The sequence below is a fragment of the Cydia pomonella genome, chromosome 13 (assembly GCF_033807575.1).
Source record: "Cydia pomonella isolate Wapato2018A chromosome 13, ilCydPomo1, whole genome shotgun sequence".
NCBI lineage: Eukaryota > Metazoa > Arthropoda > Insecta > Lepidoptera > Tortricidae > Cydia > Cydia pomonella.
In genome coordinates, this window is record NC_084715.1 from 16,991,922 (window position 1) to 17,008,671 (window position 16,750).

At 36.3% G+C, this 16,750-nt stretch overlaps 2 protein-coding genes across 2 annotated transcripts in view; both read right to left on the reverse strand.

Annotated features, from left to right (window-relative positions):
- Window positions 1-12,119, reverse strand: part of LOC133524425 (differentially expressed in FDCP 6 homolog) — a 24,731-nt gene extending 12,612 nt beyond the window's left edge. The window contains exon 1 of the mRNA XM_061860426.1: window positions 11,863-12,119. Within this exon, the coding sequence (XP_061716410.1) occupies window positions 11,863-11,955 (93 nt within the window). The 5' untranslated portion in view covers window positions 11,956-12,119. The remainder of the gene's footprint in view (window positions 1-11,862) is intronic.
- LOC133524418 (hemicentin-2) overlaps window positions 1-16,750 on the reverse strand; it is a 237,384-nt gene that overhangs the window by 41,296 nt on the left and 179,338 nt on the right. The gene's annotated exons all lie outside the window — the stretch shown is intronic.

Sequence of the window (16,750 nt, forward strand, 5' to 3'; positions counted from 1 at the left end):
TTTAAAATAACTATATTTTTCTACCGTCTTACAAGAAAAACGTGTTAGTACCCCTGGAAATAAAAGGTCAGTCAGTCGTCAGTCAGAGATACCTACAAGTCAAACGTATCTAAAAGCTGACTACAACTAGCTGCAAAAGTGCATGGCAACTTTATGAATAAATTCCAGTCATAATGTATCCATACACTTTTGCCGCTCGCTGTAAATGCAAAATAAAATATAACGAGTACCTAATAACTTTAAATAACAGTGCAGCAATAGTACGGTAGTTACGATACATATAATTACCTAGGATAGCCTTGGCAAATATCGGTACTCTAAACGTTGTGTCTATAGTAATCGATTATTTCGCCTACGTCTAGTCTTAACACTTCTCGGTTAGTCTGTTAATAGAATAATAGCTCTATCAACATAGCATAAGGTAGCATATTATATCTTTGTATAACTTATAATTTCTGTACCAAAACAGTCAGACGGTGAGTCAGTGAGGAATGACCTACCGCCCACACTAACTCGATATTATTATGAAAATTACTTATGATTTTATAGTAAGCAATGCTATTTCGCTACTACTCAGATGACGCGTTACTGTTGTAGGTGCGGTTAGCATTATGTATATAGTGTCCATTTCAACTTAGGTCATCTATGACCTCCAACGAAATTAGAAATCGTATCAGTACTTACTACTTATGCATATTATATACTATAGTGTTCGTTTGGTATGTGTATGCTGGATACTTTGTAAACCGACCTGACTAGGCTTTTAGGTGTTGTCTTACGTGAGCGAATAACTCGCAAACGCGAAGCGGCGCGGCGCGGCGCGGGTGAATTCCTATGGAAGTGTCCTACGTGGGCGATCTCGTTGTGAACGCGAATGCCGTTGGGCCGCCGCGCCGCGCCGTGTCGCATCGCGAGTTATTCGCTCACGCAAGCCACTACGTAACACAAATCACGTTGAAGAACCATTTTCAAGGCTATAGGCGCAATAATGTAGAATGTAGAAACGTGTCTAAATGTTCATTATTTCTAAACAAAATTTAGGTAAGATATATCTCCTAGGCATCTTTAGACTGTTGACAACAGTTACTTATCATCTAATTAAGAGGACGATTACAACTTTTTAGGGTTCCGTAGTCAACTAGGAACCTAATCTAATTAAGAGGACGAGGAGGACAACTAGGAACCCTTATAGTTTCGCCATGTCCGTCTGTCTGTCTGTCTGTCTGTCTGTCCGAGGCTTTGCTCCGTGGTCGTTAGTGCTAGAAAGCTGGAATTCGGCATGGATATATAAATCAATAAAGCGGACAAAGTCGTACAATAAAATCTAAAAAAAATATTTTTTTTGAGGGTACCTTCCCTACACGTAAAGTGGGGGTGAATATTTTTTTTTGCTTCAACCCTACAGTGGGGTATCGTTGGAAAGGTCTTTCAAAACTAATAGGGGTCTTCAACAAACATTTTTTGATAAAGTGAATATATTCGGAGATAATCGCTCCGAAAGAAAAAAAAATTGTGTCCCCCCCCCTCTAACTTTTGAACCATAGGTCCAAAAATTATGAAAAAAATCGTGGAAGTAGAGCTTAAGAAAGACATTAAATGAAAACTATAGCGGACATGATCAGTTTAGCTGTTTTTCAGTTATCGCAAAAAGTTCCCCCTTCATAGTAAAAAGACTTACTTTACCTAATTAGGTACTGATTATGCAAATTTGCCTATTTGTTTAACTCGCGTGAAAGGTGCCGTTTCATCCCTTGGTTAACAATTTACTATACTTTAAGCTCCAGTTTAGCTTATTGTGACGGAAGAGTAACTACGGAACCCTACACTGAGCGTGGCCCGACATGCTCTTGGCCGGTTTTTTTTTTACTTAAGTTAGTTTATAATTCATTTACCATCACTGTAAACTACCTAGTGAAAGCCTAAACCCAATGAGGTTTTGAGGTTACAAGATTTGATTAATCTAAATGAAACTAAAAAAAAACATGATGATATTTGCCAACCTTGAGGTGGGTCCTTGCATTTTTTCGGCAATGGATTGAGTCATACCTGATTATTAAATTAGATAGATACCTAATGTTGGTATAACCTGTCGGTAGCTCAGCTAAAACTATGCTGTTAGTAATACCGAGGATAATATTACATGTCTGTTGGTATAATAATAATAGGCGATTGTCCTCAACTTATTGATTGTGGTTGATATATGAATCCTACTGTTTTACCAGTAATATTATCTATCAAATAAGCACACATTAAACTATCGACCACTATTACGTAAAATAATATCTTATACCTTTAAACGAGCAATTCTTGTATATATATATATATATATATGTATATATATTTCTGTGATCTCGGAAACGGGTCTAACGATTTCGCTGAAATTTAGTATATGGGGGTTTTTGGGGGTATACAATCTATCTAGATTAGTCTTATGTTTGGGAAAACGCGTGTTTTCGAGTTTTCATGCGTTTTTCTTTCGACGCAGAATATGGTCGCTAATTTCGTGTTGCCGGCCACTGTCCGTCTGGTCCAGCGGGTTAAGATGCGGATTGCTAAACGAGTGTTACGGGTTCGAATCTCGTCCGGTGACTAACTTTTGTTTTTTTTTTTATATGTTCAAGTTTATATTTGATTTTTATTGTTTTAGACAAGTTTAATTTAGTAAAAAAATGTAGTTAAGATTATCAGCTATAGACCACCATATTACAATAAATAGTTATAACCGAGCAAAGCTCGGTCGCCCACGTACTAGTAATTTATGTTAGAAAGATACCTAGAATCTGTCTAACGTAATTTAGCAACGAATTGGTGTGCGACAGAATGTGGAACTGCCATCATAAACATCAAATTCCTGTCTTGTAATAGTGGCACTACTACACTTGGTATCCCTGCTCGGTGCGAGTTAGATAAGACGGGCTCTAGTAAATGTTTAGATTTCGTAGATGTGTAATCAATGACCGAAGTATATAGGTTATTTATGTATTTTATATAACAAGAAGTGCCGGCGGGGAAAATTGTTTCTAAATATTTTCAATGTAGGTATTTTACACGACCGTTTGGCAAATGTAAACACTTATCACCATAAACATGTTCATATTATTATTTATTTTTTTATACTACGTCAGTGGCAAAGAAACATACGGCCCGCCGGATGGTAAGCAGTCTCCGTAGACTATGTACGCCTGCAACTCCAGAGGAGTTACATGCGCGTTGCCGACCCTAACCCGTCGTTGAGCTATGGCAACCTTACTCACCGGCAGGAACACAACACTATGTGTAGGGTCTAGTGTTATTTGGCTGCGGTTTTCTGTAAGGTGGAGGTACTACCCCAGTTGGGCTCTGCTCTAGATTTGGAATGACATCCGCTGCGCTGTGCCCTACCACACAAAGCGAGATGACACTCACAATGCCCATTCCTCTCTTTTGGACGTAGTTTAAGGACGTAGGTCCAAAATACATACATAATCCAAGTAAAAAAGATATTGAATATTGCATGAGGTAAGTAGGTACCTAATACTTATATTAGGTTCGTTTCCATTTATTGCGACTCGTGTGACCTTACCGTTTAGCCAGACAACTTTATGGATGAATCACAAGAATATATAAATGGAATATTTCAACGCTCATTACTTATGATAGTTTTTTTGCTATTAAACTTCGTCACAAGTCGCAACTTGCTATTGTTACTGTTTTGTGCTTAGGTTTAGGTTACTAAAGTTGGCAGTGATTTTGATAGCCCAGACGGTGCAATTGCTTTATTTTATAAACGTATAAATTCTATAAAAGTATGACGTTTACTTAACACTTGCACAGTTTGGGCTATCAAAATCGCTGCCAACTTAGCTTGTTCTGATTCTATTACTAACAATAGTAACCATACATGTAGCGAGAATACCTATGTACTTGTAGAAAGTTTACGAAAGTACCAAGTGGCTTTATTTCCTTAGACATTACCCCCTTATTCATAAACGTGTACTAAATTTACGATGCCGCTGATCATCGTTTGTCCCTTTCCGACGTATTGGTATGTTGGAAAGGGACAAACGATGATCAGCGGCATCGTAACTTTAGTACACGTTTATGAATAAAGGGATTAATTCCTAGGGTCTTGGTGTTCGCGGTTGGTGGTATACAGTGTTGGTCAAACGTTAATTAGAATTGAACATGAACCATTACAAATTGAACCGTAAACAGTAACCGTCCGTTACGGTTTACGGTTCAATTTATAATGGTTATTGATCAATTCTAATTAACGTTCGGCCAACACTGGCGGTATATAGGTGTTTGTGTCGCAACACATTTCTTTTTTAGTCAGAGGGAGGAAAACTATACTTATTGTTCTGTAGAACCATAGGTATATATAATTACTATGACTAGGTATATAAAAAATTTAATAAAGTATGTATTTTATGAATTTTGATTAACACTTGTGTATGATTTCCACAGTTCAATAATATAGTGGTCAGCACTATAAGAATGTTACATTTAATATGTAAACGAACGCGCAAGATTCAATAAGTACCTAGTTATTCTATACATAATCGCATAAATGTTTTGAATTTCAGAAATATCGACACTTTGCATGTATTTACAAGGCAATAAATTCAACTTGCATTAATAACAACTCGTAACATGACGTGTTCAAAAGTACTTCACCGGAGACCGGAGGATTGCAATTTTTGCAGACCGCCTGATGTTAAGTAGCCTGCGGGGGCCTCTCTGAAGTAAAACAAAGTTACATTTAGTTACGTGTTAAGTAACACAGAGAAATTACATAATTACACGAATTTGTCCACATTACGAGAAAAAAATCTAAGGATAATGGACTTAAATCTCATGTTAGTCGTGTCTACGTAATCGACTAATCGTAATCAGTCATGTTTTTGGACGGCTGCACGAAAGCTGACATAAAAAGGATTTTTGACTTTTGGAAGAAACTAGGGTTGTTAAGATGTCTGGTTACTAATTATAATAACACCTAAAAGCATTTTTGTCATGAAATAAAAATTTAGTTACTACGGGTACGATGGTTGCTTTTGTCTATATGACAGAGTGACAATGACTGTCGGCCCGATTCGAAGAATGATTAAGAAACGTTTAAAAGATCAATAACTAAACGACATGTCAAAATTGACGTTTGTTTTGATTCCGCTGTGATTCCAATAAGATCTATCTGCGATATTTCTAACGTCAAAGTGACATTGGTTGCCCGAATCAAGCTGCTTCTGTCAATTATACGACATACAAACGATATATAAATGAGAACTTATCATTATCGTATCTCATTCTTTGAATCAGGCCGTGTGTCTGGCCTACTGCGAAAACGAAATTTCGTTATCTGGCTTTCTATCGCTCTTGCATATTCGAAATTCTTTCTTCGTTTTTCGCGCTAAAGCCTCGTTTTACAATCGCGCAGTGGTAAAGTTAATCACTATATATATCCATCACACGCGGTATTACATTGAAAGCACAGCGTTTGTATTAGGTTAGGTACCACTGTGCAAGGTTTTCGCTACAGTATTTTAGGAATGTCTAGGCATACTAATTTGCGGCATAGGCGCCAAGACATCCGGTTCGAGTTAAATTAACATTTATCATGCAAACACTACTCTAAATGCGCATTATTTGTTCTGTGCTGTTTTCTATGCCCCTAGATGGTCGTGTATTTGTACTATTTAAGTAAACAGAGAGAAAAATATTTTTAGAGAATAAAAATTTATCTAAATTGATTAAGATAATATAATAAAAAACACGAGAATACGAATTAATTTATGACACCATACTAGTATGGGTGATGGAAACCTTAAGAGGATACGAGAGCTGAGAGGCTCCCAAAAATAAGTGCGATAAGGACAACGCCAGATTAGGCGAAAAATCTCAAAAAACGATATCTCGTACTCGACTGTTTCCTCCTCCAAAACTTAACCAAATATAACGAAATTTTGAGATCTACATGGTCATGAAATTATCTGTGTCAGACTGTTTTGCTTTTTAGGCTAATTGATTTCAGTTTTGAATGCCATGCTTCTCTTTGCGGCCTAGTCAATTAGGCCGTTTTTACGAATATTTGAAGTGCACTAGCACCTTAAGAAACAAAAATATCAAAAAGAGCAAAACAGTCCAACACAGATATTAATAATAGTAGTCTGTGTTGAAAAAAATCATTACTTTAGCTTCAAAAACAACGTAGGAAACAGTCGAGTATACCCCGCCGCGACTTTAAAATCTCAACAAAAATCTACATCTGGGTACTTTGGTTTCTAAATTCTAACGACTGATTATAAATATTTATTTTTTACCTTTTAAGGGTTTTTTATTTATTATTTGTCTCTTTTTTCTTGACAGTTTTAATTAAAATAGTTACTCTTAAATGTGTGCGATGCTACCTGTACAATAGGGAAACTACTTGGTTAATATAAACTTTCAAGTAATAATTATTTCATATTTATTTATTAATATTAATAGTTATTTCAATCTTTTTAAACTAAACTGCAGCATTCGGGCATTCTCGGCTCCGTTCGGCTCAGCATTGCTCCGAGCAATTATGAGGAATTTAGGATTGGCACAACTTGACGTCCCTTTGCGTGCACAACCACAGATAAGATAATGACTTGAAACTTGACAACCCTAAATAGCCGATAGGGATAGTGCCATACATTAGAAAGGGACAGCACGATTGGCTCCCTTAATCGCTGTCAAACTTTGGTTTTGTAGGAAGTTTTATTTCTCTACGGTACTACTATTACTTATTCTGTGGAAGTACCTCATAATAGGTGATACTCATACTAAATGGAAAAGGTACAAAATGAGAATAGTCGACAACCCTACGGAGTTGACGTCGCACGAGAATGTGGTACCGCCGTAACCGGCAAACGGCGCCAGCGACGCCGCCTAGCGACATTTAATTGTAATTTATACCCTGACTTTTAGCGGGCGAGCCTTACGGACGTGATTTCTTATAAATAGGTATGTTGATAAATTAATTTGTTATGTGCTAACAATTATAAGACAGCAATATTTTACGTACTATATACAATTATACATGGCATAAGTTGTAGTTTTCGTTCTTAGACATGGGACATCAAATCTAATGTTACCAGTAATGTTACAAGCCAAAACTACTTACATCAGGACATCAGGAGAGATACGTATACCTACATGCTACGGTGATATACTCGTAAACAGCATATAATTTGCATTTAAATTACACTCTACACGCTTTTAGTCCTTAAAATTTGGGGGCAAAATATATGTAGGTAAGATTATTGTTTTATAAATTGCTCAAAGGTTAACTGGAAGAGACCCTTGAAAGGGATAAGTTCGCCTTTGTACAAATGATATGTGTTCTTTCCTGTTTTATGTTTCTCTTTGTACAATAAAGTGTTTTACTACTACTACTATAAATTTTATAATACTTACGTACCTACATACATTAGACAAAACGGTTAAAAAAGTTAATAACATAAGTAGTTACTGTCCTAGGTACTTTATATTGCTCCATTCAATTATTGTTGCAGTTACTACATCGATTTAATCGTCACTTTCTTATCTTATTTTAAACAAAATATATTGATGCCTAAATCTAAAACAAATATGTTAGTAGGTACCTAAGCTGTAATATACATATAAGCAAAGATTAGAATAGATAAGTAAATAGAGTTATACCAAGAAAACTCTGCAGCGATTTGATAGCTCAGACTGTGCAAGTGTTATTTTAAACTTTCTATGATTTGCAGTCTATGCTATCAAAATCGCTGCAGAATTATCTCGGTCTAACTCTACATAGTTAATTATAGAAAGTAGAGCTAAGGAATGCAATCTCCATAGGCAGAACTGATGCAAAAGTATCCAGTTGTCAGCTATAAATAATAGTTCCAAATCTCTCCAGAGTAGCACTAGAGTAGCTAAGAACCTAGGCGTTATTGACGGAGTGAAGTGCGCTGTCTATGATTTGATTTTTTTTTCAGTTATTCTAGGTATTGTAGCGCCACCCATTTAAGGTTTTTTGATGACACTTTTTGGTACATGGAGATTCCATTCCTTACCTCCACCTTCCATATAGATAATGTTGACACGTCCATAAATGCAGCCAATATTTCGCGACTATTTTCCTATATTAGATTGAAGTTGCATTTTAAACAAGTACCTATTATGTTCATTATGTTTACCCATAGTTTTTCCTTAACTCCTCATTTTTTTATATCTTATTTACTACTGATTTTATCTTAAAAGCCATGTTCTTCGTCTTGAGTTCAGATTTAGCTGAAGAAAGTAGATTCCTATATTCTTTTATGAAAGCGACTGGCCGACTGCTACGGACCCGGTGTTTTCTTCATTAGATAGTGATTTTTGTGCTAAGTACTTATTTATAGATTTAAGATACCTAACTATTGAGATCGACTATCTTAGCTAACCTAAATATCTGAATTTTCTCTCGCTCTCATAATAAACACCTCTGTTGAGTCGTATGATTTATTTCGGTCTTCATATCGTACTTAGGTAGGTATTCAGTTAGGTTTCTAATAAAATGTAAAGTACCTAACCTTTCCTAGAAGTTAGAATACTGTCTCCAAACATCTTTCGTGTGCCATTTTCCTAGTTGATCCTTTAATCTATACATTTCATATCCCTCCCCCTACCTACCGTCATACAATCTCTTTCTACGAGTGCATTTCAAAGAAGGCTTTTACTAAAATGCACACCTACGAGTTTACGAGTGTGTGCACTGTGCATAAGAACGTAAGTAGTAACACCTTTGTAAGAGCGCAACGGGACTTTTATGCTCACACGGGCTTTAAAAGCTCTACTGAGCTTTTTGTGTGCTTATGGCGAATACTTCTCGTGAAAGTACGGCGTACAGAGTGATAATAAAGGTAGTTTTGGTCAATTAACACTTTTATGTACATTTCTCGCCCGATATGGAAATTGGGACAATTATTCATATTTAACTGCCAGTTTAAGTACAATTTCAATAACATGGTAATAACATTTTAAATCGGGAAAAGTGTAATCACTGGTTTTTGGTGTCCTAAGATGGCTTATAAGTGGTTCGTTCGAAATCAGACAGTGCGGTTCTTAGTTAGGTGTTTATCTCTATTTTATAGAAAAGACTCAAAATTTAAAGTAAATGAATTAAGTCTGAAATTTCATAGACAGAGTCGGATCACGCCAAGTTTTCCTGCAAAGTGCTACGTCAGTATAGCACTCCTATGAGATATGTATGCATTGCTACTGCCAAGTCAGTGCAAACAGGTAAAATTGTATGGAATCTAATACCTTTCAGGTAAGTGTAAGTAAGTACCTACTGTAAGTATATACCTACTAGTAGGATGGATTAACAGAAAAACAAACATTGTATTCATAGACGTCAATTCCTCACTAAGTAAATGGAACATGAAGCCTGACCTAAAAGCCAACCCTTCCCTCAGTGAGAACGGTGACATCATGACGTTACTACAGCCATCACTCTCACCTTTACACTCCAATTGACCTCGTTAAGGGAAGAATGTCTGTTGTTTACGTGACTTTTGTGGATATTTTGCATGATGATAAGAGTTTCATAACGCTTTTAAATTCCGCTATAATATTTTTCTAAGAGAGATTTAGTTTTTAGGGCATAATTTCGGTCCTCATTTTCAGCAGAAGTACATCGTTCCGAGGACGGAATGTTCAAAATTTGCAGACGTAGAGTTTTGTTGTGTGCAGACCATTTTAAAGAATTCATCCACCTAGGGAATCTAACTCACCGTAGGTCTACCTAAAAAACTACTTGTTACATCTTGGCCATGAATTAGGTACATGACTAAATTTTTTGATAATAAGGTTAATTACCTTGTACAGTAATTATACAATACAATATCAGGTACAGCGATTTGATCACCAGCATACATCGGCTCATAGTCATCCCGTCGTAGATTGGCCTGGCTACCTACTGATACAGAGATAAGAGGATGCAGGAGCTCAGATTTAAATATTTTAGGTGAATACATATATCCGTCTCACTAACGGAAGCTGCTCCTAAAACTAGTGTAATAAGGATAACGCCAAGATAGTCGAAGAATTCTGCGTAAAAATCTCAAAAAACGATGTTTCGTACTCAACTGTTTCCTCTTCCTAAACTTAACTAAATGTAACGAAATTTTGAGATCTAAAAGGTAATTAAATTATCTGTGTCGGACTGTTTTGCTTTTTAGGCTAATTGTGTCAGTTTTGAATACCATGCTTCTATTTGCGGCATAGTAAATTAGGCCGTTTTTGCGAATATTTGAAGTGCACTAGCACCTTAAGAGTTTTAGTCGCAAAAATGTCAAAAAAAATTAAATTGTACACCTTTTGTTAACTATTAGAAATAACAAGTACTGGTTTCTATTAACACGTCTTGTTATCTTTCATTTTAATAAATCATTTTTTTGAAAACAGACTCGCTTACTTAATTAGTAATGATTTTTTTTCTGATGGACGTTTAGGTAAACGCGCGTATAGCAGTGATTTTCTCGATCTTATTTGTAAAGTTTGGACTGCTAAAAATGGTCATTTTGTATTATACATATCCTGTACTTCAACTTTAATAAACTACATTTTTGCTATTATAAATTTGAAGTAGTGTAAATGAAAGTTAGACGAAATCAATTTTCTCCAGAAATTACTTTAAAACAAGTGACAATTTCTCTGAAAATCGACTTAATTTCAAGGTAATTTTGATACTTAAACAATCTTCAACATTTGCAGAAACTGTTCTTATACATCATTTTGTATAATTTACTACCATCATTATCTGATTAATTTTTAAAGACTGCCCCTTCTCGTCACATATTACCGGGGACGCTTGCTTGCGACCTCATTATTAAAAGGCAAGATGAAAAACGTGCTAATAGAAACCAATACTTGTTATTTAGATATTACGTAACAAAAAGTGTACAATTTCAACGACTAAATCTATCAATTTTACATTTTTGCTCTAAAATCGTTAACGGGCTCTTAAGAAACAAAAATATCAAAACAAGAAAACCAGTCTGACACAGATATTAATAATAATCTGTGTTGAAAAAATCACTGCATCAACAACCACGGAGGAAGCAGACAAGTACGAAATGACCACTTCTGTTGCCCCATATAATGACCTCACCAAACATCACCGATTATCACATGTGATTTGCAATACATTGCGGCATTTGATTGGTCGATTGAATTCGTTGTTCCTACTTAGCCAGCAATCACCTAATATCGTAGGTATGCCATTTATTGCAAGGTCTGTAGAAGCCTTTATATGCAGAATAGAGCTACATTGTAAGATTTTCTTCGAAGTGGTTTGCGTAATTTTCGGTTCATAACATTACAATGTTCAATGACGTAATTATCGGTGTTACTGTGTTTTATTTTTCAGCACTAAGTACTTACTATAATTTGAGCACACAAAGTTAGGTCCGCGATAGACTAACCGACCAATAATTATCTGTTTTCTTCCCCAAGTTTTTTTTCAATTAATATCGAACTTTTCATGGAATAAATAGTGCCTAATAATGAAAAGCGCGGCTTATTCTAGGTAAGTACCTATTTAATCTAGGAATTGGAATTACTAATGAAGGTACAACTTATATAAACTCTAAATTCACATTAAATTATTGTAAACGAAAGTTTGAATTATCTCAGTATTTATTGTTGAAATAACTAAACAAAAACATTTGGCATGAATAGGTACCAACAAACAAAACAAAAAATATGATCACACTTTGAATTGAAACCAAGTTCAACACAATCTAATCTCATTGTTCTAGTTTCGGACATATATATTCCTAATAATAACAAACAAAATCAGAATAGCTATGCATGTAAACATAACTTTAACATACACCAACAGCTCACCTTCAGCTTCGACTTATGCACCACATCCTTATTCTGCAATGAATCGAACGCGTGCCAAATGCAGTTCGTAACGTTCTTCAATAGCGCCGACATTTCCACCAATCACGCGCACATTACAATAAAACCGACAATTCAAATTTATTCAGAAAAAAGACGATCGTAGAAAACAATAGACGGGAGTGTGTTCGTGAATTCCAATGTGTGGAACGCGTGTGTCACTCGCGCGTCCGAAGTGCGTACTGACTGAATTGAACTGGCATACTGGCATGACTGTGGCACAGTACTGGCGATAAGCGAAAGGAAATGGCTGAAGTTACTTGCTTGACTGACCGATATGAGTTGTGGCTTGTATATTGTAAGCCCTAGAGGATCCGGCATACTTTGTAAGCTTGCAATCCGTGGACAATCGCCTGCAGTACAGTTAAGAGCAAACTTTGTGTTTTGTTTTAAACTTATGACTTTATGAGAGTTATGAGCTATGCCGAGTTATGATGAGCTAGGCTAGTCAAAGATGAATTGGTCGGCTTTTTCTGCAGGTGCGGTAGGAAAAAAGCATCTAAGTTTCTTAAAATACGCAAAAGGTTTTCGAGTATTCGAATAAATGTGTACCTAGTAAATTTGCCCACGATTAAGTAAGTAGGTTCACGTAAATTTCGATGGATAGAAATTCGAATTCATCACACCATAAAATGGTTGGTAGTATCTCGCCGTAACTCCTCTATCTTAATGGATCTCTTCATCTCGGTCGTGTTTGTATATTCAACGGAATAATCTGGCTCTACCAATTGAAGTAGCGATCTCAATCGTCGTAATTTGGACCACTTTAAGCCCGGATGTGGGCATTTTTTGTTGCACTAACTATCCATAAAAGTAATTGTCATTTAAGACTCGAGTTGCTCGAAGTGTAGTATTCTTTGCGTAATGATATACAGTATGTAAATTTAATACATGGTTAGCATAGGACCGAAGAAGTATGAAGATATTAACCATACAAAATTATTCGGCCCGCAATAAAGGGAAAAGCTTGTTCGCAGTTACCTACTATAAAAAGCTTGTCTCATAATGTCATGTTATGTCTGGTAATGTTTGCAGTACATTACTGCACGGTAAATTTGAAAAATAAATTGCGGGGTCATAATTAAGTGTAACTTAAAAAAGCTTTTTACAGTACATATGGTGCGAATTTCCCGCACGTTTGCGGGAATGAGCACTTTCCGTACATATGTCGAAACTTTAAAAAGCCATATAGTACTGTAAAATGTTGTACGATACACGTGCGAATAGGTAATTCGCAACTTGTGTCGATTTAAAACACGACCTTAGGGAGTTAATTTATCACCACTCGTTGCGAATTTCCTATTTTCTGCACTTGTATCGTAAATAACTATTAATTAATGATTACATGGATAAATTCTATATCTGGTATGGGATTTACACACTGTATAGAGAATATAGAGATATAGTTATCGTTATCCCTATCTTTATCATGTTTATTTGTTGTACATACATTTGTATAGAAATGCCAATAAACAATTGGTTTACAGGATGATAAACATGACATCTATGGATTCATCTCTAATTTATGTCATAAACGCTTTAGCAAGTCTGACGTCCTTCTATTGTGTCATGGTTCTTCTGTTGTCGTTATCATGAAATTGGTCAAATCTCTCTCAGTTTAGCGTTTAACACGGTCACATCCCTAACTGCTGTTTCGAAGCTCATCGCCCGCATGAAATTTATTAAATAAATATCCTAACTTTGACATCATTTTCAAACAATAATGTCGCTAATATTTCACATGGCCATTTTTATACTTTTAGTATGATAGATAGACTATCCGATTTCTAAGATCAAGTTCGCCATAAACTTACTATCGAAGAAAGTTGTAATTTTGATTGTTTGATTTTCGAATAGACAACATTACAGCTCAATCTTACAAACAACATTGTATTCCACATTACTCATCCTAAGTGCGTCGAACGTTTTCGCCATATCGGCGAGGCTGAGTCAGCAGCGGCCGGCGCAGTTAAAGGGTTCATATTCACACTTTGCGATACGATAACGATATTGTAGCCGACGCTAGGATGCCTGTTCGCTATCAAATGCTTCTCGTTTGTTGACGACAATATAAAAATCGCTATATGTATGCATACAAGATTTGAAGTGTTCCCTCAATTCCTCGTGCATCCCATCATCAGAACTGAATTTTGATAAACTTATTAAAATTGGAAACAAATTGGAACTATATATACATTTTCATACAAAAAAAGTCTACTATATAACCTTAGTTTTTCAAATCGGTTCAACTTAAGTACAAAAAAAAGGTACTTATGGGTAAATTGATAATCTCCTCCTTTTTATAACGTCGATTAAATGCGGGATGAACGGTATGTCGCATCCGATATCGTGTCGGATAATCTGAAAAGGCTTTTCAATTAGGTAGGTTCCTAGATCGGAAACAATGGGCAGATGCGATAGCTCGATAGCAGCTCGATAGCCTTTGCAACTGAACGCATAATTTAGTCAAATCTCCAATCAGAAAGATCGATGTTCATAGACTTGCCAATCAATCCCTGCTTCATTAGGGTTACCCAGTACCAATTCTGATGAATTCACAATCAACTAATAACTTGGCGTGGACGTTAAACATGATGAATTTCATACACTAACCTGTCGATAGCAAGCGTAGCGTAGACCGAGGCGAATCGGATCACAGGGCAAATCGGATCAGAATCAGGCTGAAAAAAAAAACTACTTATCAGTGGCACCGCAGGCTAACAGGAGAGTTTTACGGTGCTATTTTAGTGCCCTCATATCAATGCAATATCAGCGTTTTTCATTCTGACCGTCTCACCCTGTGATCCTATTCGCCTCGGTCTACCCTATAGAGGTATATATTGATGTTTAATTCTTCTTCCTTACTGGTACTCGTAAGGGATCATATTCAGTCCCGTGGCCTATGTACCTATGTGGTATTGAGGTATATTCCCTCCAGCTAGGTCCTGCTAAATCTAGCTGCTACAGTTTCATCTCATCAGTCACATTAGTGACACATACCTATCTCCTCATGGCCTTGATCAGGCACGGCCGAAAATGTTTCCCAATTTTCATTGCACTGAGCAGGTTTATTTACGCACAGGTTCAAGACAATACGCATTGCTAGGCACGTCGCCAGGACTATTCCCGCTGCACGCAGACTGTTTCTTACTTTGAGCAAACCGGAGTATGAGAGATCTTAGTTAAAGAACACTTGTTATTAATCTGGAGGTCACATTGGAGTCGAACGCTTGCTCGGGAGGTCACCCTTACACTGGAGAGTCGAGCTCGCTTGCATTCGCTATACGTAATAAAGGGCCAGGGAGCGTGCGGTGCCTTGACCCGATTCAGAACCGGTCATACGCGTAAACACAATGGCTCCATAACGGGAGAAATGGCTAGCTTGATGAAGTTGATGATACAATCAGTTATCTCCCGATCTAAACCGGCTTCTGAGATACGTGCAGAAGCGCTCAATGTACAAATTAATACGTTCCACAGTTTTCCTAGTTCATTAAAATGTTTTCGCGATTATTTTTTGCTTTCCTTTTTATCTAGTAGAACGTAGTGATTATAATTATGCTCTTTGTCTAGTAGTTCGTGTCATCCTCGATGACTTGTCAAATCAGACCCGATCGCAGATCGCAGATTTGTCAAATCTAACCTTAAAAAAGTAAAAAAAAAAAAAAATTTAACGCAAAAAAAATATGGCCGTTGTTATGACTTGAATAAAGGAAAAAAAAATAAGGGCCAAAAAAAAAATTTCTTTTACTTTTTCCTGATCAGAACACGATACCGAATTTGCCCTTAAACGGATCCCCACTAATTGTAGTTACACCTTATTGTATATATAACAGTTGTATATTAACCTTTAAACGCGAATTGAAGAGATTTATATCTAATTGGAAAATTATTCCAGGATTTTGTAGGTATTTTTGGTGCGTTTCATCCGCTACTATTTGATGCTGACTGCAAACAGTAAAACTGCTAAAATCGTTCATGAATTCGACCATTGCTAGGTATTTCTGGCAAGTTTAAATCTGATAAGAACCTGATCAACCAAAGATACATTATATTGGCGTTCTTAAATATGTCTATCGACATTGGTATTTCAAAAGATATTATAGAAAATTAATCTGATTAAACATACGGAAGTAATACAATATAACACAAAATAAACAACCGGAACAAACCATGATTCAACGGCTGTGATTTAGCAAATCTCCACCAAATATGGCTCCTTCAACCTTGTGCTTCCAACTACTTACCGAACTACCCGCAAGCCAGTCTAAATGTAACCTTCACTGCGTAATAATTTCCTCTAACCAGAGCTCAATTGTATACTGGCGGTTTATAACGATAGGAATAAAAGTTTGGCCTTGTTCCTCCGATAGAAGTTGAAGCAATTTGCATGTGGATTGCGCTTATATGGCTGGTTCAAGAACAATTCCTGTACAGTACACGTTTAAGTATGTTGAGATGGTCGTTTCATACTTTATAAAACAAATTGCGAGTTATATTACTTGTAACGTTAAATAACTGTAATAAGGAATTGAACTTGCAGTATTGGGTAAAATTTAAGAAATGTAAAAAGAATACATGTTCGTAAAGGTTTCAAATGTCGTAAGTTTTAAAATTAAAGTGAGGTCTCGGTTTTATTATATTTCTGGAACGTCCGCTTATTTGTAGCACTAAGGCCAAGCTGTGTAAGTGCATCCATTGGGTACTGCAACTATTGGATGGACGGATGGACGGTTACATGTATGACTTTTCCCAGTATGGTAGGAAATGTCCCATAGCCGCACTTGTCCTAAACTAGCCTTAGTAAAACAAATTTGAACTTACTGGTCCC